At 37.4% G+C, this 24,780-nt stretch overlaps 1 protein-coding gene across 1 annotated transcript in view; it reads right to left on the bottom strand.

The window, feature by feature from the left end:
* LOC127873693 (thyroid adenoma-associated protein homolog) overlaps window positions 1-24,780 on the bottom strand; it is a 53,705-nt gene that overhangs the window by 11,871 nt on the left and 17,054 nt on the right. Inside the window, exons 12-25 of the mRNA XM_052417624.1 lie at window positions 22,784-22,877; window positions 21,678-21,854; window positions 21,208-21,372; window positions 17,529-17,632; window positions 11,751-11,929; window positions 10,793-10,989; window positions 9,192-9,350; window positions 7,590-7,726; window positions 6,471-6,596; window positions 5,673-5,777; window positions 5,072-5,182; window positions 3,401-3,641; window positions 2,085-2,328; window positions 1,233-1,463 (exon numbers count right to left, since the gene is read on the bottom strand). Coding sequence (XP_052273584.1) covers window positions 1,233-1,463; window positions 2,085-2,328; window positions 3,401-3,641; window positions 5,072-5,182; window positions 5,673-5,777; window positions 6,471-6,596; window positions 7,590-7,726; window positions 9,192-9,350; window positions 10,793-10,989; window positions 11,751-11,929; window positions 17,529-17,632; window positions 21,208-21,372; window positions 21,678-21,854; window positions 22,784-22,877 — 2,270 coding nt within the window. The remainder of the gene's footprint in view (window positions 1-1,232; window positions 1,464-2,084; window positions 2,329-3,400; window positions 3,642-5,071; window positions 5,183-5,672; window positions 5,778-6,470; window positions 6,597-7,589; window positions 7,727-9,191; window positions 9,351-10,792; window positions 10,990-11,750; window positions 11,930-17,528; window positions 17,633-21,207; window positions 21,373-21,677; window positions 21,855-22,783; window positions 22,878-24,780) is intronic.

Here is a 24,780-nt window from a genome sequence, read left to right as displayed (position 1 = left end):
ACATAAGAAATAAATATTTATGCTCCTGAAGAGGTGCTAGCAGACAGTCAGCATGGGTTGTCAGGTCTCATCTAGATGAATGCACATTAACAGGGATACAGTCATGCCATAGATTCATTCATCCTGCAAGTTTACTAAATAAACTCTTTAAAAAAAAAAAATTCTCCATTGAAAATGAAAAAGTAGGAATAGTAGGAAGATTTGGTAAAAAAATAGGAAAAAGTAGGATCCTGATGAAAAAGTAGGAAATAGTAGGAAAAAGTAGGAAAAAGTATGACCGCTTGACAGCCTGAGGGAGGTTTCTGACAAAACTTGTCGCGGAAACAAGACCATTGCCAAGCAATATATGTCCCCTACCGGCTCCACCATTGTCAGAAATTCCACCATTGTCAGATTTAAAAATATATATATTTGTTGCCATAGCAACCAGAATTTTTGACGTAGGAACACAATGAAATGACGTGCATAATTTCCATATTGCCATCTTTCCATGTTTCAATTTCATGAAAAAATATTAAGAACTTTTAAAGTTATCGCAGGATCCAGAAAAGTGTGACAGACAGACAGACAGACAGACAGACAGACAGACAGACAGACAGACAGACAGACAGACAGACAGACAGACAGACAGACTCACAGAGCAAAAACCATAAGTCCCCTCCAGTGAAACCAGTAAGGGACTAAAAACACATTTCTTTAGCATCATCATTTACTTTCAACTGTGAGTGATAGAGATCTAACCAATAATTAAAGAATGGTTGAAAACAAAAGCTTCAGGCAACAATATATTCAGTTTTGAAACCAATGATATATAATCCATTATATAAATTACTTTGCATAATTTGTAGAATCAACAGCACCATGTTTTCAAAATTAATTAATGCATGAAATCAGTTTATCAACGTTTTACTTCGTAACTTACTTTCATTCAAACAATTGCGAAATCCTAAGCTAGGTCTGCATGTAAGCATCATACACATAAATGTTCCGATCATAAGGTTCATCCAAACACAAGTTATTACGCATAAACAGTTTCTATTTTTGGTAACAATGACCAAGACCTTGACCCAACACGACAAGTCCGTAACACCAGCTTATTCATCATGCAAGCTTGCTTCATCTAAAGTTTTATCAAGATTTGCCAATCAAAACTAAAGTCATTGACTGAAAACTATCTGTTTGCTGCTGGACAACTCACCATAAACATAACATTCAATTTACTTCTGACATACCTTGCGATGTACTCCAAAACCTTCTGTACAAACAAAAGGTCTCCGTGGATACTGTTCACGTTGACATCATTCACAGAGTAACTGATGCTGACTTCAAGACAGGACATCAGACTTGACTTCATGTCTTCTCTCGTTACCATGGCGACCAAGGCTTGTGCCACCAAATGACGCAACTGGTACACAGGACTAGCAGTGAACCTTTTAATAAGGTTCCTGTACACATCCATCTCTCTGAAACACGAGTAATACCCTTTAACAAAACAGTCTTATAAGTTATGGTACCAATACATTTTTCAACACACCTACACAATGACCACTATTATACCAGAACATTATTAATATAAATAATTAATACCAGTCTCAGGAACACAAACAAAACGGGTTGAATCACTCAATGATATTGTTTGTTTTGCTCCTAATTGAATTGTGCATGAAGATTAAAAAACTCATTTAGAAATTATTTTTTTTTTAAATGTAAACTAACTGAAAGTGACTGATGTAATTTTTTTATTAAATAAAAAAACAAGATGTTTATGAAACACTATGTCCACCCCCATATATTTAACCTTTGACCTTGAAGGATGACCTTGACCTTTCACCACTCAAAATGTGCAGCTCCATGAGATACACATGCATGCCAATTATCAAGTTGCTATCTTCAATTTTGCAAAAGTTATGGCCAATGTTAAAGTTTGACGCAAACAAACCAACAGACAGGGCAAAAAAAATATGTCCCCCAGTATAGACTGGGGGACATAAAAAGAAAAAAGGCAACATTCTCTTTTACTTTAGTCTGTGACAACTATTATGATAAGAATGTTTATTAAATGTCATTGTCATATATTGTTTTACTCTTTCAGATTGCCATCCTGAGAGTCCATTGGGTTGAGACTAGACAGGAGGGTCAACACAGGAAAAAGGCATGGGTGTATTGTACAGATATTCTGCAGATCCCTTTCGCTAGCCTCTTTAAGAACTTCCAGCAAAAAGGGAGGCAACTCTGGATAATAGGCTGAAAATTCCTTGTAGGTGACAGAGTTACACAGCTTGTTTTCTTGACTTTTCTTCTGGCCAAAAAGCTTTGTTACCAGTGTACCTGTTAAAAATAAAATTAATTTATTATCGTCACTTTTACGTGACCATCAGTTCAAAAATGAATCTATGTCATGTCAAGAATGGAATTATATGTGAATGTGAACATAAAATAAAGTGATTCTTTTGTAAAACAAGACACAATAGCCCCCTACCCCCCAAAATGCTAACAAGAGGGCCAAAGTTGCTTACCTGAGACCCAAAAGAACTGAACTGTCTGAGCAGGTTTTTTATGTTTTGAGAACAATCTCAAAACTTGTTTGAGATGTTCATAAAATAATGTTCTGAACAAGTTGCATAATTCATTATTGGGAAAAAAATGTGACGTCTAGAGTGTACATAAGGTTTCTATGAGTTATACATGTACAAAGAAAACTGCCCACTTTCATGGCAGCAAATTTTCTCAATGAACTGGAACCATTTTGAAACTCAGGTCAGATATCAAACACATGTTCTGAGCAAGTTTCATGATTATAGAGCAAAAAATGTTTTTTCTTCAATGATATAGTATATGGTGACCTTGTTTTTGACCTCACGAGACCTGCACCTTTTAAAATTGGCAGATATAAATGGGTCAAATGTTCTTACCAAGTTTCATCAAGATTGGGCAACAAATGTGGCTTAAAGAGTATTCACAAGGTAAATACAACAAACTATGGACAAAATACAATCTCAAAAGCTCACATGAGTTTGTTAAACTAAAATGAGCGAAAATAACAAAATCATGTATTGATGAACTTATATACACGTGAATGTTAGGTAGGAATTATTTTGCCCATTGAACTGCATGTTGTTGTTTTTTTAATTTTCTTAAACACATGCAATAATTTATCTAGTGTAACAATGAGATGGATTTATTGCTTTTCTTCTCTATACACATTTTTTGAATTTCATAAACCTCCATATTATTAATAAAAATAGTGGGCCAAAAGTCTTTTAAAGACCCGACCATCAAGCTGAACAAGCACATCGGAAAGTAAAGCTAGAAAATGGCACTTAAGTATTCAATTAATCTCTTCAAATGAGTAAAAAACTTCCACAAACAAATCTCATATAGATCAATATTCATCTCTTACTGAACAAGCGAGTGGCCGCATTCCGCACGGCCCAGGATGGGGACCCAAACAGCCTGACCACCATGATGGTCACATGACCAGTGTGACCAATCAGGCTGCCTGAAAGACTGGCCTCTGAGAACAGTGTATTGAGCATGTTGATTCCGTGCACCTGGGGAAGGTCAGTGACCCCTGGGTCAATGTCAAGTGGGAGTTTGCAGAGGTCAAACAGTCCTAATAAGGCTTCACACAGTAGAATGTTCTGAAGAAAACAAAAAAGAATGTAAATTTGGAAGTAGTTAAAAAACAATATCATTTAATACTCATATAACACTAAAATAGATCAATTATTGACAGGGTATCAACTGATTATAAATGGTAACAGAAATTGTTCCTGATTATATTTGTGTAGTTTGTAAACATTGAAAAATTAAAATATTCACATTGGTGAAGATCAGAGGAAAACATTTGAACATAACTTATAGAAAATCTGCTAAAATGTTTTTATATATATATAAAGGGCCATAACCATACAGGGTTAAGACCCATCTAGTTAACAAATGAACTAATATGAAATGTTGATTTATACATCTCCATAAAGAAAGATGAAGAATGAATTTAAAACTGTTGAAGGTCATAACTCAAGGATTCTTGAGAAAATATGTCTGAATATCACACTCAGCAAGAGTATCCCATCCAAAATTTCCTGAAGTTTTGTGAAAATTTTATTAAAACTCATGAGAAAGTCAGCAAAAATCATTAACAGGACAATTTAAAATCATTCGTGTCCCATTACTTCTTAATACGAAATTTGAAGTTAGCAGGGCATTATGCCTTCAAACATTGTATTGAAACATATATGAACAGAATGAAAAGATTTTTCCTAAACAGCAAAACCAACATTAGAAAATCATAGTTCCCCATTTGATGGATGGTGGGCAACCAGGAGTCTGAAATTCTAGGTTTGAAAAGTGTGTTGAAAATCAACACCTTAGGGAAATGATATATATTTGGGGTTGTTATTACATAGCGTAGAAAAAACGAAGAAGTTTGCTACACAAAATATTAACATTCTATGCAATGCTCACGACTAGGTCAAAGTGCACATAACTCCAAAATGTGTTGGTAATTGAGCATGCTAATAAGGCTGACACATCCACAGTGACAGTTCAAGATGATAGCATATTTAAGTTTCAATGTAATTGAAATGTAAACGAAACTCCACACACTTAGAACATTAAATGAAGACAAACTGCGACAGTCTTTACAATTAGCAAGATAACTACAACATAGCCCTTTATATATGGGCCGTGCTCTGTAAATAGAGGGTTATTGCATGTGCACAAAGTGTCGTCCCAGATTAGCCTGCAAAGGCTTATCAGGGATGACACGTTCTTCTTGTATGGCATTTTTATTTTACAGACAGTCTCTTCTTAGCAAAAATCCAGTTTAGGCCGAAAGTGTCGTCTCTGATTAGGCTGTGAAGACTGCACAGGCTTATCTGAGAGAACAATTTACGGACATTAATTCAACCCCTTTTTTTCACAGAGCACGTGCCTGTATATAAGACAACATTAAAATAACCATCAATGGATATGAAATGTTCACATAGAACACATGTATGGTTTGGCAAAACGTTTACATGCACCAACACAGATATCGTAAAGTAAATAGTTCCAGTGTGTTACTCACTTTCTTGGTTTGTTTCTCGCTTACAATAATGGCTTGCACAATGATGGGCAGACCTGCAGATCTGCGCGTCACTGAACTCAGTATTGACTTTTGTTTCAAACTCAACAACACCTGCAAGCAATATTTATTATTTATTATTATATGTTATCATTTATTACATACTTATTATTTAAGACTATTTTGCTAAAAAAAAATCAAAAGTAAACTGTAAATCAAAGAAACCATAATTTACCATAATTGAGAGATGAGCTTTATAGTTACATTATAAAGCATTTATATTGTATTCTTGGAAAACAAAATAACATCCACAATATTTTTAGACATACATTACTTTACAATTGTGTCCTTCTTAAGTACACAAGTGCAAAAACATAACTTCCATAAAATTGGAAACAAACAAAATCAACATAAGTACACAATATATACAAATAACTAAAAAATGTATACCAGGTACTTTAGTAAATATGCAATTAGTCATCGAAAAAAGCAACAAAGCAGAAATTCAATGGAGACCATGACAGTTTTTAATGACAACCTATATGTATATATTGCAATCAACATGCAATAAAGGAACTGCTAGACCTGTCATGTGCACACTCACCTCTCGCAGTATTCCCGCAGGAATGCTGTACACGGACTCATCAGAGCTGCTGAACAAGGCTGAACAGAAGGTGACAAAGGCACCACGACACCCTTCTATGACTCCCTGTTACAAATATAGGATTACACTTTGACTTAATTTTTCATCAAAATTACTTGTGTAAATGTAAGTTGCTCACACTAACCGGCTTCTAATGAACTATATAAGCATGAACAATACACTTGAATAGTCATATATGCATGGATAGTTTTGTTCACACACATCTTTCACTCAATAAATTACAACTTATAAGTAAATTTGTGTACAATTATTTTACCTTTTTGAACCACATTCCAGTACAAAAATAAATGTATTCATCACAATGGTAACTTAATAAATTCCTGCATAAAGGTCAGTTTCATGTCAACATTGCTAGCTATAGTCTTTATTAAACCCATCATTTCCAAGAACAAAAACAAATCAACAATTACATAAGACAATTAACTTCTGATTGTGTAAGCATAAACTGGTGAATATTTGAAAACCTATTGCATACTAATTTTTCTTCAGGTTGTTTTCAGTATGTATGTAACGTCTAATGGCAACATGTTGGGCCTTTGCCAAGTATGCCATACCTCATAATTAAAATAGGGGCCTTGACCGTTGAATACTGGGATGAAGTAAGGGTCCAGACAAACTCAGATTGAGATGGAGAACTGCAGCACACTACTACACCTTACACATGCACCCACATACACTAGACCAATGTGACAGCTATATCAAACGTCTGTAAGGGGGCTCAACACACACATGCCATACCTTGTGTCTACATTTGGTGAGCACAGCCAGAAATGTGGACTTGATGCTGGGTATAAAGGATGGAGGTAACTCTGTGGTTCTTGTAACCAATTTTTGAGTAATCTCCCCTAGACTTGTGCATGATTCCTGCAAATTCAACAAAACCCTGAACCAATCACTGCTTGTACATAAAGTGTGAATTTACAAATAATTATAATTATGGATTCAACATTTACCTATTGATTTGTGGTAAATTTCACAAGAAAATATTTACAATGCTTTACATGTTTACCATGTGATTAAAATACCCTTTTGAAGCATTGAAAATAGTATTTATGAAATTATCCCCACGCTTTTTGAAAAGCGTGGGGATATTGTGATTATCTCCGCTGTCTGTCCATCCGTCTGTCCATCCGTCCTGGCCACTATCTCCTCCTACACTGTCAGCACTAGAACTTTGAAACTTAACACGTGGTAGCTATGAGCATATGTGCGGCCCTGCACTATTTGAAATATTGATCTGACCCCTGGGTAAAAAATTATAGGGGTTGGGGTGGGGCCGGGTCAGAGATTTTCACTCTTTTTTTATGTTATGTACTTTAACATTGGCCATCACTTTTGCAATATTGAAGAAAGCAACTTGATATTTGGCATGCATGTGTATTTCATTGGGCTGCACATTTTGAGTGGTGAAAGGTCAAGGTCATTTTTCAAGGTCAAAGGTAAAAAAAAACAAATCCAAGGGAAGTTATCAGCTTTAAAGGGAGGTAATTAATTAACCTGCCAAATGATAATTTTTTCTTAAATAAATCAAAGCGGCGCAGTAGGGGGCATTGTGTTTCTGACAAACACATCTCTTGTTTTATGTCATTTTACATTAACTTCTTCATTTCTACACCAATTTACTTCCAACTGATACTGAATATCTCTTATGACAATACGGTCAATCTCAACTATGCATGGCCCCATTAACAACCCTGGGGCACCCCCTGGGTCAAACATGCGGCGTGGGGATACGCGTCTGCCTCTGCCGCGCCATTTCTAGTTCCAATTTAAAATAACTTGACAACTTAAATCAAGGGATGCGTTTCTCTTTAGCCTGAAACATTTCCTGGAGCCCCGTTCACTGCATCATGTTACCTTGATGTTGTTCCAGCACCAAGACAACATGTACTGGTACTCTGAGGACAGTGCAGTCCCCTCTGTGTAGTCCCCAGACCCCTCAAGCAAAATGTTCTCAAGGGCCTCTCCTATCTCAGCAAATGAGGGACATGCCTCTGTAATACACAAGAGTATGGTGTCAAATGAGGGATATGCCTCTGTAATACACAATGATATGGTGGCAAATGAGGGACATGCCTCTGCAATACACAATGATATGACGTCAAATGAGGGACATGCCTCTGTAATACACAGAGTACGGTCGCAAATGAGGGACATGCCAATGTAATACACAAGAGTATGATGGCAAATGAGGGACATGCCTCTGTAATACACAATAGTATGGTGTCAAATGAGGGACATGCCTCTGTAATACACAAAAATATGGTGTCAAATGAAGGACATGCCTCTGTTATACACAAAGATATGGTGTCAAATGAAGGACATGCCTCTGTAATACACAAAGATATGGTGTCTAATGAGGGACATGCCTCTGTAATACACAGAGTACGGTCGCAAATGAGGGACATGCCAATGTAATACACAACTGTATGATGGCAAATGAGGGACATGCCTCTGTAATACACAAGAGTATGATGGCAAATGAGTGACATGCCAATGTAATACACAACTGCATGGTGTCAAATGAGGGACATACCTCTGTAATATGCAATGGTAAGGTGGCAAATGAGGAACATGCCTCTGTAATACAAAAACATATGGTGGCAAATGAATACTACATATGAAAATATTTTGAAACATGATAACAGACATTTGGAGCTTTAATTGACTGATAAAAAAAGATCATAAAAAGAGGCAAATATAACAAAGTGCCTCAATAAGTTCCTGTATCATGAATACATTTTTAAGGCCCTGCCTCTGGAAGCCATGATTTATAAGAACCAAGTGAGCAATTTTGACAGAGGACCAGGCAAGGAATGTTCTTGTGGAAGGTTTTGAAAATCCACAAATCAAATGTGTTTAGGAGTTGTTCTACATATTTATGTTATAAATTCATTCTTTAAATATTTATATGTATGGTGTCATTTTGAGGAAAAATTCTATGAGCAACCCTGGTTGAAGACCACAAAAGGAACATGTTTGTTAAGTTTTGTCAGATAGCCTATTTGTTTTAAAGCACATGATTTTTAAAAGGAATAATTTATTAACATGTTACACATGTTGAGGAACAGCAATGGTATAGGGTTCAACTAGTGATGCTTAAAATCACTTGCGGTTTGAAGGTTTTCACTGCTAGTACCCATCAAACAGCACCATTATTGTTTGTATATTTGGATGTTTTGCTATTTTCAACAGTATTTTTATCATATCATGGCAGTAGTTTAACTATTGACACTTTTTCCAGGGTCAGCTGGTTGACCAGTACTTCGTGAAAAAATGTATGTCACTAACTTAACAATCCTCTACTTGTCTCAAAGCGAGGGAAGAATAATGTCATGGCAAAACCTCACACAAGTTATGAGGCCCGACCAACAATTAAACCCCAGACCCTCACATCTGTAGTAAAGTCCTCTACCAACTGAGCTTGCCGGACTGGTGTAATCCTCGACTGAGACTTACCTTGACCAGCTACCCCTGCCATGATGGACAGCATCTTGTCTATGATGTTCTGACATAGAGTCACCAGAGCCAGTGAGACTGCTAGAGTGCCCCTCTCTACATCTGTATCTTGCCTGGCACCCACATCACAGAGACATGCAGTCAGGGCTGATATAAGTCCTAGAAAGGACAGACAATGTATGTCTACATTCCTATGGTGTTTTTTTGTATGTCTACATTCCTATAGTGTCACTTCAGAACAAGATGTGTTTGAGAAACACAATGTCCCCTATATATGACCTTGACCTTGTGAAGGATGACCTTGACCTTGGGAAAGATGACCTTGACCTTTCACCACTCAAAATGTGCAGCTCCATGAGATACACATGCATGCCAAATATCAAGTTGCTATCTTCAATATTGCAAAAGTATTCATAAAATAAGCGACTTGGGCCACATATATTTGACCTCTGACCTTGAAGGATGACCTTGACCTTGACCTTTCACCACTCAAAATCTGCAGCTCCATGTGATACACATGCATGCCAAATATCAAGTTGCTATCTTCAATATTGCAAAAGTATTCATAAAATAAGCGATTTGGGCCACATATATTTGACCTCTGACCTTGAAGGATGACCTGGACCTTGACCTTACACCACTCAAAATGTGCAGCTCCATAAGATACACATGCATGCCAAATATCAAGTTGCTATCTTAAATATTGCAAAAGTATTCATAAAATAAGCGATTTGGGCCACATATATTTGACCTCTGACCTTGAAGGATGACCTTGACCTTGACCTTTAACCCCTCAAAATGTGCAGCTCCATGAGATACACATGCATGCCAAATATCAAGTTGCTATCTTCAATATTGCAAAAGTATTCATAAAATGAGCGATTTTGGCCACATAATTTGACCTCTGACCTTGAAGGATGACCTTGACCTTGACCTTTCACCACTCAAAATGTGCAGCTTCATGAGATACACATGCATGCCAAATATGAAGTTGCTATCTTCAATATAGCAAAAGTTATTGCAAAATGTTAAAGTTGGCGCAAACAGACAGACCAACAGACCAACAGACAGACAGGGCAAAAACAATATGTCCCCCACTACTATAGTGGGGGACATAAAAAGGCTTTTAAGTGACTGTAAATTCATGGTTGTTTGCAAGTTTTAGTTTGGGCTTTCATAGCACTATAGGGAATGTATTTTTCTGACTCAGAGCACAATATTACAAATGAGTCCTGTTCGATCTTGATTCTTTTTAACATACAACATAAATGTTTTACAAAATATCACAAACATCTTTTGTAACATATAACACAGGTCATCATATGAGTCGCTCTGGGAAAACTGGGCCTAATGCATGTGCATATGGTGTTGTCCCAGATTAGCCTGTGCATTCCACACAGGCTAATCAGGTACGACACTTTCCACTTATATTCAATTTGTTGTTTAAAGAAAGTCTCTTCTAAACATAATATACTACAGGTTGAGAGTATCGTCCCTGCTTGCCTGTGCGGACTGCACAGACTAATCTGGGACAACACTTTACATACATGCTTTAAGCCCTGTTTTTCCCGGAGCTAGGCTCACAGGATTCTGTCACTTGCCATGTATTGGATACTCCTTGGAGGCCTTGACCAGGTTCTTCTCAGCCTCTGCAAAGCATCTCCTTGTTTCTGTGAGAAGGCTCCCAAGGAACATCCCTTCATTGTTACCATGGCAACCAGGTGTTACGGTGACACTGTAGCCATCTCCGTTGGCACGGATTGTGATGCCATACATGTAGTTGCTTTCAATGACATATCTGGAACAGAAGTGGATGTAATAAGATGTCTTTGTTTAAGTGCATATTTCAGACTTGTGAAAGTGGCTAAAAACAGAAGTCATCCAAATAGGCATATTGTTAAAAGTTTCTGGTCTAAACAAAAAACTGCTGGACCAAAACATACGTGTACATGTAAACAATCAAATGTTTTGACAGACATATTCAGAAAACATGCTCGTCCAAATGAATTTTTGCTGGTTAGGACCACCAGACAAGCAATTTTGCAAGACTGGTATTTTTATTATCTTATAAGAACATGTATACAACAACTAAGTAACATTAATTTCCTTTTACAGTCAACTAAGATATTGAAGCTCAATGGTAAAATACTCAAAACCCCCAGTTTGGGGCTACTTTTAACTTCTTTTAAAAAAACTTTGTAAAGAATCACAATACCATGTTACATATCAAATATCGAAGCTCTGGGCATTGCTATTAACAAAGTGTTTTAAGTTTTCATAAAAAAAACAATGGGTCAAATGATCTTATTTATCAACAAATCTGAATGAGTTGAAGAACTCTCATAGAGGACAACCAAAAGGAACATTCTTGTGAAATTTTGCCAAAGTCTACCAGATGATTCAGGTGCAAACAAACGGACGGACACTGGCATTATGGTATCCCAAATAGCTAACCCTGAGTAAGTTTGACCAGGTGAGCTATAAACTAATAAAACTAATAAAAACAAGGAATTATAAAATGTGTACTTTACTACACTCCTCTTTGAGCTGATGACTTACTTTTGGAAGATCAGTTTACACAGCACGGCCCCTGTTTGACCTTCCTGACCTTTGGGACTGTTACACAGTCTCAGTGCCTCTGTCACCAGGTGGCAGCACAAGTCTTCTGCAGTTGACACATTGTTTTGGAGGGGCAATCTATAGAACCTTGTCAGCAGAAGGTACACAGAGGAGCGAATCTGAAAGTAGATGATAAGTAATATCGGTAATTGTAAAACATTGGACATATATATCACATGTTAAAAAATAGGGCATGCAAAATAATATGCAAAAGAACACTAAACCTATGAAAACACAAGTCAAAGCCATATACACAGAACATTGGTTGAATTAACATTCAACATCAACATATTCCATTTTTACATCTTTAACGATGAATATCCGTAACAATTACAGTATTACGCACAATCAAACCTGATTATATATAGATTGCAAGAAAAATTGACGAGAACAAATAGATTTTGTTTGTTTTTACAAAAAAAATCAATTTAAATCAATGCGCGATCCAAGGCCAAGTCTGCATATTAACTACCTATAATTTAAGGGCAAACCTGGGAAACACTAGGTAATGAGTAGAAACTTTTTTCTATATTTAGTTAGGGTGCATGATTGCAATCTTGACCTGACTAGTTCAACATGCAATCTTAAGCTAACTCTGCATTTATGCTAAATATGGTTAAAACTTCAGCCCAATACTTCCATCCATATTAAGTTTTATAAAGGGAAACCATTTTTCTATTTTAAGTTAAGTGATCTTGACCAAACTGAACCAAAATGCAATTGCAAACTAGACCTCCAAGTTATAATAATCTGAAGTTATTGAGTACCCGGTAGTAAAATTGTGTTAATTTCAGTTACAGTTACCTTAGCCTCAAATGCAGTCCCAAGCTGAGTGTGCATGTACCCTACTGCCAAGCAAACTCAAGTTATTGAACAAAAAAATGTTGTTTTTTTCTATTTGAAGTAAAATGACCCTGAACTCAAGATATAAAATTACATCAAAACATATCCATGGTAACATAAGTCATAATGCAGAATTTATAATAATCATTTTTTATAAGAAGCAACATTGACTTAGCTGGCCCCTAATTCTGAGTCCCATTGCAAGCTTGCCATATATCTACAGTTTAATCAACATTCATTGATGTTAAATGTAATTATAGAAATGGAGTTGTTGAACGCATATCTAAACCTGAATTTTCATAAAGCATAAATTGGGGCATAATTTTGCTTAATTGCATGTCAAAGTTATGGAACTTGGTCAATGGCCTCACACAATTACCCTGATCACATGTGTGAAGTTTCAATTTAATACAAGATGTAGATACAGGTGTATGAAGACGTTGCACACATACCTTAACCATAGAATAACACAGATGACAACAAATGTGTGAACAGCATAACTCAGATTATTCTTTTAACCCTTAACCTGCTATGTAAGCTGTAACTGATAAGCCTCTTTACTGCTGAATTAATTCCTATAATAGAGGCTGAAATGGGTGGTCAATTTCAAAAGGCTGTATTTAATTTATTACAAGAGATAAGTATATAAAACCTATATTTTTCTTATTTCTCATTGATTGTAGATTATGATGGTACTTTTAAAATTTTGATTTTTCATTTTTTTTTACCTGTACAGGTGTATTAACTAATAAAAATTGTAAGAAAAACAGTAACGTTCAGTATCTTTTTATTTCTTTGTCATTTTTTAAGCAATTTATTATGAAATCAAATTTATTTGTTTGTCACAAATATTTGTTTTCAATAAAACATTCATTTCACATTTCATTTTTTCATACTATAAACATTACGAGTACAGGTGAAAATTACAGGTAATAATCACACAAAAAAACACGTTTTTTTCACCAGCTAAGACCAGCTCAAGGTCATCACTGTTTTTCTACAACAAGACAGTCTTTTTAGCCCAAATTGTAAGGCTATAATTGCCTATTGTTCTACCAAGTCTGGTTCAAGGTGGCCAACCAAAATATTTTGGTAGTTCATATGTGTATGGAACATTTTGAAACAGTCCGGAACACAGAGCGCAACGTTGCAGTCCATGCACATGAAGGATGTCTGCTTCCTCTTGAAACCAGTCCTGTCTTTTTTGGAAACATTGCAAGCAACACAGTCCCTAGCAGGCCTTGCCCTTTTGGCCCCTTGCTTGGCAGGAATGTACTCCGGGAAGTGACGTCCAGTTAGTCTGGCTGGGATCTCCCCGAGTATGGGCCTTCCACGTCTGACTGGGGTACTTGGAACATGTCCAGATTCTCTAATCAGAGCAGCTACCAGAGCAGACCTGAACTGCCTGTGGTCTTTCTTTTGGCTGTCTGGTAGCTGGTAGGCATTGACAATTGCAACATTCATGAGGTGGAAGAACAGTTTCCGCCACCACTTTTTGGTCTTGCGCGCCACTGTATTGTACTGATTCATTTGGTCGCTCAGATCAACACCTCCCATGTGACTACAATAGTCCACAATGCATGAGGGCTTAACAACATTGTCATTGGTCCCATATTTTACTTTGTTCAGCACAGACATCTGTTCCATATGAAAAGAGGTGAGCATAGTAACATCCCGTTTGTCCCGGAACCTGAGTGCAAGCAGATTGCCGTTTCTCCGGTAGATGACTTCACCCTCTTTCAGCTTTTGCTTACTGCGCACGGCTTCAGGCACACCAATGCGATTAACTCTAAGGGTTCCACAGGCATATGTTTCATGCTGTTCCAGTTCAGTGAACAGTTCTGGTGAGGTATAGTAATTGTCCATGAAGATGCAATGACCCTTCCCGAGAAGGTCGCATCTGGTCAGGAGGTTTAGCACACACAAGGTTGTTGCTGATTTACCCACACAATCAATTCCTACTGCTTCGCAATAGTTAGTGTACTCTAAAGTCTTTCCACAATATACATCAAACCCCAAACAATATCCACTGCTAGCCTCACAAACTTGGTACAACTTTATGCCGAACTTATTTTTCTTGTGCGGGTTGTAAACCTTGAAGCGCAGCCTTCCTTTCCATGGACATGTTGCCTCATCGAAGCTCAGATGCATCTCAGGTGAATAAACATCGCTGAACTTTTCCATCATGTGGGTGATCATCGTCCTTACTTTCCGCAGCGGATCATCTGCTTCTAGATCTTCCGGCAGGTGCAGGTTGCTGAGAATGTTCATGAATCTGAAGTATGGAAAAAAAAAATAAGTTTATGAATGCAAAGTCATTCATATGAGCAATACAGAAGTTTTTGTAGTAAATATTTACTTATAAATACAAACATATTATTAATGATATTATTGTTTTTATATTTCTTCAAATTGACACTTCTTGTACGCTTTATCATGCATAAATAAATTTTACGGATCATGTCAATTGTTCTTGGAATGTGTGTTGGCATATTCATGATATTGTACTTGTATACTTCCTATTATTCTTTGCAACATAAATTTTTAATTTCAAATTTTCAGTTAACTGTGCATTTAATTAAATATTTATTTACTATTTTGTTTGCATAACATGAGTATATATTGTTACATATGTAAAATAAACAACTGCAGGCAGACATGTGTGTTTCTGTTTTCAGGTAAAACAAACAACCTGTATTCTGTAATGTTGTGTAATAAAATGTGATTAAATTCTTTGAAAATCATTTACCTGTCTCTTGTCATAGTTTTGCTGAAGTATGGAGTTTCGGTTGCAGGGTCTATGGTCCAGTAGGATTCCAAATCTGACTTGTAAACAAGGATTACCGGAATAAACCCCCTTCGGAAGAAACCCCCTTCCCTAAAAACGGCATAGCGGAAGAAACCCCCTTTCACATTTTGCATACGCGGAAGAAACCCCCTCGTAAGTTTTGCATAGGCGGAACAAACCCCCTTCGAGTTTTCAGACAGGCGGAATAAACCCCCTTCGTGTTTTCAGAGAGGCGGAATAAACCCCCTTCCTAAGTGTTAAGTCTTTCCCGCAGAGGTAGTAAAATCCCGACTATTAACGATAAAAGCTCTCAATAATTTCTTTAACACAAACCTTGCCATTTTTTCTCTTGTATCAAATAAATTTCGGCATAAGTGACTATTTATAGACTTGATGAAATATTCCCTTCGAACATGCATCAATCCCCTGACTAGTTGTGTCTGTGTTACAACGCTCAATACACCCACGCTTTCTATGCTGCATAATTTTCGCGCCCTTTTTATTGAGAAAAAGAGTCAACTCAAAATAGAATTTACACTGCACAAATATTTCAACGTTGCAGTAACATTTACATTCGGAAGTGCTAACTTCACACGAGCCGCAAAGGCGTCGATCATGACACAACTTCTCATCATTATCTACAATAGCCGGTACATTAACGGACCTTTTATATAATTAAATGAAGGTGCGAAAATCTTTTTCCAAACTGTTATGTGCTGAGTAAAGAGGTGTACCGGCCGTATGTTCACAAGTTGTTAATGATGAGATGCTCGTGTGAATTTGTCTTGCACTCGTTTCAGTGAGATTATACCATTTTATATGCGTTAGCTTGTACTAGATTGAAAAAAATAACAAAAACTCAAAATTAGCGCCCAGAGCCGATAGTGACAAAGATATTTGGTACATATTTTCCTTCAATAACCGAAGAATTCGTCTTTAAAAAAAATTGAATTATGCTATCATGCTCCCCTGGAACTTTCTGAAAATGAAGGTGAATTTCTGTAAACAATTACCGTGCGTTTGAATGTAACTAAATCGTCTGGAAGGGGGTTTCTTCCGCTATGGAAGGGGGTTTCTTCCGCCTATGCAATCTAGCGAGGGGGTTTCTTCCGCCTATGCAAAACTAGCGAGGGGGTTTCTTCCGCGTATGCAAACTATGAAAGGGGGTTTCTTCCGCCCTGCCGTTTTTAGCGAAGGGGGTTTCTTCCGGAGGGGGTTTCTTCCGTACACCGTAAACAAGCCCCATATTTATTGCCAGTGCCAAGAAAACCATCATTTCATCAGTGGTTACGTCATCCCATTTTCTCATTCTTGAGTGCTGTTTTAACGGACCATTTAACTTTGCTGAAGCATAATTGTTGGTAGCCAGCACAAGGCAATTAATCAATGCATCGTCTATAAACAATTTCAGGAAATCTAATGGCTCCTGACTGTCCATTTCAATGTTCAACTTCGAATGACCTGTAAATGGTGCAACTAATGGCAGGTCTTCCTCTTTTGTCCAGCCATTTTCCAAATCGAATTGATTTTCTCGGTCAATTTCTGGCACAAAGTCAATCATCGGTAATTCTACTAACACTCCTCTATTTCTTTCAAAGTCTACCACATCAAAACCATAGAAAGACGAGTCAGAATCGGTGTCAGAATAATCAGACATTGAATAATCTTCCGCCATTTTTTCTCAATTTGCAAAGAGTGAATGAGTGCTTTATGCTCAACTTCCGTTGAGCATATATAAAATTCTATAAATAATTGACCAATGAAATTTTGCATATCCATAGCCCAGGGCCTTTGGAATGCACTTGTGTAAAGATTTGACCTGTCCCAGAAGTAAACAAAGGAAATAGGAAGTAGGTGTGAGGTCACTATCAAAAACGACAATTGTTGCGATCAGCGGTATCAGTCTGTAGATTGGGAAACGACTTTAGTGGTGCACAGCAGGTGAAGGGTTAATAGTGGAGCTAAAAAAAAATTACACAAGATGACAACAAATCATTCATAGATTTCTATTACTTGGTCTTAATATATAACTTGTAAAATGCAGCCTCAAATGGCTAATGACAATAGCTTTGACCCTTCATACTAACTTCTTCTGCCCCATCCAGGAGACATGTGAGCAGTGTCCGTGTGTTTGCTGAAGTGAAGAAGTCCCAGCGTGGACCTGCATGCTCCACCACCTTCAGGGCTGTCTCTGGTATACGAATATATAATACTCATTTAAATATATATCAGAGCTCTTGCTGTCTATTGCAAATATTTCTCAATTAGACACATTAGTGAATATGGCGAAATTAATATTTAACAAGGGACAAAATTGTCACAAAACCAGGTTTTCATTGTGAAAAAAAAATCTGATAAAGGGAGAAAACTCAAACTGAACTTTTGAAATGAACAAACAAAATTAACCCCCTTTGTAAGTTTGTTTTAAAAAAAAATATATTTTTAGTCGTGGCGACCTTGACATTGGAGATATTGACGTGATTCTTTCGTGCTACACACCGTCCCATGATGGTGAACAAATGTGCCAAATGATTTTAAAATCTCACAATGAATGACATAGTTATGGCCAGGACAAGCTCATTTATGGCCATTTTTGACCTTTGAACTCAAAGTGTGACCTTGACCTTGGAGATATCGACGTAATTATTTCGCGCGACACACCGTCCAATGATGGTGAACAAATGTGCCAAATGATTTTAAAATCTGACAATGAACGACATAGTTATGGCCCGGACAAGCTTGTTCCGCCCGCCAGCCCGCCAGCCAGCCAGCAAGCCAGCCCGCCCGCATTCGCCAATCTAATAACCAGTTTTTTCCTTCGGAAAACCTGGTTAAAAATGTGTTGCTACAACTTGAGGAATAACAATGGGATAGAAACATATAACAATTTATTTTAATATATGTCATACAAATATAATAGTTTTAGCTCTGTGCTAAGATTGTTATAATGTTTATATGACCCCAACTGAAATATGTAATTCAGTTCACAGGTATAATTAAGAAATAGTTTGTGTCAATAAATCAGCCGCGCTCTGTGAAAAGGGGATTTAATGCATGTGTTTAAAGTGTTGTCCCAGATTAGCCTGTGCAGTCCGCACAGGCTAATCAAGGACGACACTTTATGCCTAAACTGGATTTTCGTCAAGAAGAGTCTTTCTTGAAATGAAAACTTCAATAAAGGCTAATCTGAGACTACACTTTATGCACATGTATTAAACACCCTTTTCACAGAGCATGGCACAAATTGTTTTCATCAGTATATAGTTCATGATTTTTGATGTTCAGTAATTCACACACATTCAAGATCAGTTGGTCAAGTGCTTGTTTAGCCATGCATCTGAGCGACAAAGATATCTACAGTGATCCTACAAATAGAACTGCAAAAAGAAAATGCGTGTTCTTTGTCTATGGACAAATCAGCAACTTTTTGTGCAATCATAATTTAAAAATGAATTTACTGCAAATTGACTATTAGAACTTCTTTTTAATTACATCTACAAATCAGCAGCTTTTAGTGCAATTACAATTTAAGAATGATGCCACTATAATGAATTGACTTTTGAAAGTTCTTTTTAATAACATCTGCATACGGTGTGTTGGCTTAACCAACTTACAAATAACACAAGGCTTAAATAATACAAAAATCAATCTAAGCAAATACTACATCTAACAAGAGGGCCATGATGGCCCTGAATCGCTCACCTAACTAACCAAATACAATCCCAACACAGATTTCATCAAGATAAACATTGTGACCAAATTTCATGAAGATGAGATGAAAACTGTGACCTCTATTGTCTACACAAGGTTTTTCTATTATTTGACCTAGTGACCTAGTTTTTGACCCCAGGTAACCCAAATACAATCCCAACCCAGATTTCATCAAGATAAACATTCTGATCAAATTTTATAAAGATTGGATGAAAACTGTGACCTCTATTGTCTACACAAGGTTTTTCTATTATTTGACCTAGTGACCTAGTTTTTGACCCCAGATGACCCTAAATACAATCCCAACCCAGATTTCATCAAGATAAACATTCTGACCAAATTTCATAAAGATTGGATGAAAACTGTGACCTCTATAATCTATACAAGGTTTTTCTATTATTTGACCTAGTGACCTAGTTTTTGACCTAGTGACCTAGTTTTTGACCCCAGATGACCCAAATACAATCCTAAGCCAGATTTCATCAAGATAAACATTCTGACCAAATTGCATAAAGATTAGATGAAAACTGCGACCTCTATTGTCTACACAAGGTTTTTCTATTATTTGATCTAGTTTTTGACCTAGTGACCTAGTTTTTGAACCCAGATGACCCAAATACAATCCCAACCCAGATTTTATCAAGATAAACATTCTGACCAAATTTCATAAAGATTGGATGAAAACTGTGACCTCTACTGTCTACACAAGGTTTTTCTACTTTTTGACCTAGTTTTTGACCTAGTGACCTAGTTTTTGACCCCAGATGACCCAAATACAATCCTAACCCAGATTTCATCAAGATAAACATTCTGACCAAATTTCATAAAGATTGGATGAAAACTGTGACCTCTACTGTCAACACAAGGTTTTTCTATTATTTGACCTAGTTTTTGACCTAGTGACCTTGTTTTTGACCCCAGATGACCCAAATACAATCCCAACCCAGATTTCATCAAGATAAACATTCTGACCAAATTTCATAAAGATTGGATGAAAACTGCGACCTCTATTGTGTACACAAGGTTTTTCTATTATTTGACCTATTATGTGACCTAGTTTTTGACCTAGTGACCTAGTTTTTGACCCCAGATAACCCAAATACAATCCCAACCCAGATTTCATCAAGATAAACATTCTGACCAAATTTCATAAAGATTGGATCAAAACTGTGACCTCTACTGTCTGCACAAACAAATAGTTGACGGACACACGCACACACATACAGACGCCAGACATCACATTGTCACATAAGCTCACCATGTCACTTTGTGACAGGTGAGCTAAAAATCATAAAAGTTAAATCAACTGACAAATCATGATTCTCTGATTCCAGTAGGAAAGATAACTGATGTTGTACTATGAAGCATGGTATTATAGAATGTCTAAATAAAAAAGGGGCATAACTTTTGTTATTTTTAATCAAGGATGATTAAAGTTTGCATAGGGTACTATGCCTGCAAGTAAAAATTTTGTACAATGAAAAATTTAAGAGATAGTCTTAGGACAAATTTGTGTCCAAACTGAGGAGCATGTGATATATATGTGACACATTGTCTGGTCATGATTAACAATCATCTCAAATTATAGTACATGTATTACCATTCAACTTTTTCAGGCATGTTAAAGTTAAGGAAAAGAAATGAAAACACAAACTTTGACATCCAATTGTGACCTTGATGTTTGACCAAGAAGCATGGGAGCTGCATTCAACACAAATTCTGGTCATACGGAATAATAACTGAGCTCAGAAGTTATCTCAAATTCTTCCATGCATATTTAAGTTACAGAGATCTATGCCATTTGACCTTTACTTTGACCAAACAGCATGATTTTTTTTGTTCTGAATTGTCTGGTCATGGGAACTGAAAATCCAAAGTTATATTAAAATCCACCCATGGATGTAAAAGCTGATAAAAAAATCTGGACAGTCTGACACTCAAACCCACCATTAGATTGATGAAGCCACTATCACATGCCTTCTTTCTTTGGCATAATTACATAAAAATATATTTCAAGACACATTTAATTATTTGTACACCAACAGCAATACTTACCAGGTACAAAGCCCTTTCTTTGTCGACTGTCAGGCACATGTATCAGTGTTTCATACACCACATGCAGTAGGTCCAAGCTGCCCTTGCGTCGCTGGTAACATGCGCCTGGCAACAGCCCTGATATGCACAGTCTGTGTAACCAGTCAACAAAATTGATGGCACAGTCTGGAGGGCACAATAAAAGAATGGCTTAGAATACGGTGTAAATGGATTAACTGAAAGTTTAAAGTATCTAAACTTCTTAAATTATCTCCAAAATTACAAGTTTATTAATAATGCTACAAGAGATTTTTGTTGAAAATATTAAATGGTTAATATACATGTTATCACATATTTCTCAGCAATACTATGGGAAGTCATGAAAAACTATGTATTTATTTAGTCGTTTATTAAGTCAGATATTGAAGGTTCAAAAGCACTAATATGCACTGAACATTCCATCAAAGCAAATAGTAAAGTCACCAAATTACCAAGACAAGTCTGATTTTGTTCTGGGTTCTTCAGTAAAGTGACACAGCTGTCTCTGAGACGCACAAGGAGCTTCCTGATGTCAGATCCAAGATGTTGTCTGAAAGGAGCCGAGTCTACTTTTATGTTGGAGGGCAGGCAGTCCTTTAACAAGCCACTTTCTACCTCAGATAAACTCTCTGAAATACCAAAAATATTATTTGAGCAATGCTCTGAAAAAATGGAGCTTAATGCATGTGGCTTAAGTGTCCTCCATGAGTAGCCTGGCCAGTTTGCGCAGGCTTATTAGGGACGTCACTTTCCATGTCTCTTGAATATTTTGTTCAAAGGTCTCTTTTTTACGAACATTAATTCTAGGTTGCACAGGCTAATTTTGGACAAAACTTTACACAAATGCATAAAGCCCTGGGGTGGTATTCCAGAAACATCTTAAGTCATTTCTTAAATAATTTCACTTAAGTTCAAAACTACCATGTTTTGTATTTCTTTACTAGATAAGAAATCACATGTTTCTTTTGGTATTCCTAAAATATCATTGACATAATGATGTTATTTTGATGTAATTCTTGATGCAATTGGAAATTAAACACTTAAGAAAATTTCCCGATTTAAGAATAAGAATAAAAATTTAACTTAAGATGCTTCTGGAATACGACCCCTGTTTCCTCAGACTACTGCTCATTCATATTACATTCAGAGGCTTCTTTTGTGAAGCGAACAACCGTTTGATACTATTTTCTATTTTTTACCTTCAAATATTTATTTAAAAACATTTTTTAGTCAGGTATGCATGTTTTAACTACAATTGTTGTCTATAACCGGTTCTAATTGTTGCTAATTGATAACTGACATGTCAATTAATTTAAAATAGAAGCACACAAAAACACTAGACAAATGTTTAACATTTAAAAGAAAAAAAAAATCAACAAATAACAAGGTCATTTACCCTTAGTGTTGGGACAATGGTGTATAATTGTATTGATTGATTTAATCAAAGCTTTATTTTGTATTCTTATTGCAATCATATTCTTAAGGAGAGGCCGGAGTTCATGTGCTTTGTTTAACTAGACCGTATCTTACAACAGTTTTGCTGAAATTGAGACGATACCTGCTTTCTTGAGAGTGTTACAAATGGTGGATATTGCATCTGACCGGACATCCTCATCTGCGCTGTACAGAGACTCTCGTATCAATGGGGAAGACTGAAACAGATATGTACAGGAACATAGGAACAACATCATGCGAACATACGTTATTCCATATGCAACCATTAAAGCTTAAGACCAGCCTGCCCAATCGCAGTCTGGTCCGGAGCTAACCAGTCCACTGTAAAGTTAACACTGGTTGTATGGTCTCATTAGCCTACAGGGTACAGCCTACCCAATTGCAGTCTGGTCCGGAGCTAACCAGTCCACTGTAAAGTTAACACTGGTTGTATGGTCTCATTAGCCTACAGGGTACAGCCTACCCAATCGCAGTCTGGTCCGGAGCTAACCAGTCCACTGTAAAGTTAACACTGGTTGTATGGTCTCATTAGCCTACAGGGTACAGCCTACCCAATCGCAGTCTGGTCCGGAGCTAAACAGTCCACTGTAAAGTTAACACTGGTTGTATGGTCTCATTAGCCTACAGGGTACAGCCTACCCAATTGCAGTCTGGTCTGGAGCTAACCAGTCCACTGTAAAGTTAACACTGGTTGTATGGTCTCATTAGCCTACAGGGTACAGCCTACCCAATCGCAGTCTGGTCCGGAGCTAACCAGTCCACTGTAAAGTTAACACTGGTTGTATGGTCTCATTAGCCTACAGGGTACAGCCTACCCAATTGCAGTCTGGTCCGGAGCTAACCAGTCCACTGTAAAGTTAACACTGGTTGTATGGTCTCATTAGCCTACAGGGTACAGCCTACCCAATTGCAGTCTGGTCCGGAGCTAACCAGTCCACTGTAAAGTTAACACTGGTTGTATGGTCTCATTAGCCTACAGGGTACAGCCTACCCAATTGCAGTCTGGTCCGGAGCTAACCAGTCCACTGTAAAGTTAACACTGGTTGTATGGTCTCATTAGCCTACAGGGTACAGCCTACCCAATTGCAGTCTGGTCCGGAGCTAACCAGTCCACTGTAAAGTTAACACTGGTTGTATGGTCTCATTAGCCTACAGGGTACAGCCTACCCAATCGCAGTCTGGTCCGGAGCTAACCAGTCCACTGTAAAGTTAACACTGGTTGTATGGTCTCATTAGCCTACAGGGTACAGCCTACCCAATTGCAGTCTGGTCCGGAGCTAACCAGTCCACTGTAAAGTTAACACTGGTTGTATGGTCTCATTAGCCTACAGGGTACAGCCTACCCAATTGCAGTCTGGTCCGGAGCTAACCAGTCCACTGTAAAGTTAACACTGGTTGTATGGTCTCATTAGCCTACAGGGTACAGCCTACCCAATCGCAGTCTGGTCCGGAGCTAACCAGTCCACTGTAAAGTTAACACTGGTTGTATGGTCTCATTAGCCTACAGGGTACAGCCTACCCAATTGCAGTCTGGTCCGGAGCTAACCAGTCCACTGTAAAGTTAACACTGGTTGTATGGTCTCATTAGCCTACAGGGTACAGCCTACCCAATTGCAGTCTGGTCCGGAGCTAACCAGTCCACTGTAAAGTCAACACTGGTTGTATGGTCTCATTAGCCTACAGGGTACAGCCTACCCAATTGCAGTCTGGTCCAGAGCTAACCAGTCCACTGTAAAGTCAACACTTGTTGCATGGTCTCATTAGCCTACAGGGTAGCTCCAGACAAGTGTGTGCAGATGCGCAGGCTGGTCGGGAGCTACACTAGATATATATGGAATTAGACCCATTTTTGAATGACACAGCTCATATATTTAAACTGATTACTCACACCTTGATTTCAGCATAAAGATAGTGCTAGGTACTCTCCTGCAAAACCAGTTTTTGTTATCTTTTGAGGAGATCTTAACAATTTACTTCGAGAGGTAATCAAACCTGGGGCTGTCCAAGTAAATATCTGTGTGTGTCCTGTGTAGACTGCACAGGCTAACCTGGGACAACACTTTATCCTCATGCATAACTCCATGTTAAACCAGAGTGCAG

The sequence above is a fragment of the Dreissena polymorpha genome, chromosome 3 (genome assembly GCF_020536995.1).
Source record: "Dreissena polymorpha isolate Duluth1 chromosome 3, UMN_Dpol_1.0, whole genome shotgun sequence".
Taxonomy (NCBI): domain Eukaryota; kingdom Metazoa; phylum Mollusca; class Bivalvia; order Myida; family Dreissenidae; genus Dreissena; species Dreissena polymorpha.
The sequence above is the reverse complement of the archived record's forward strand: the minus strand, read 5'-3'. Positions and strand labels throughout refer to the sequence as shown.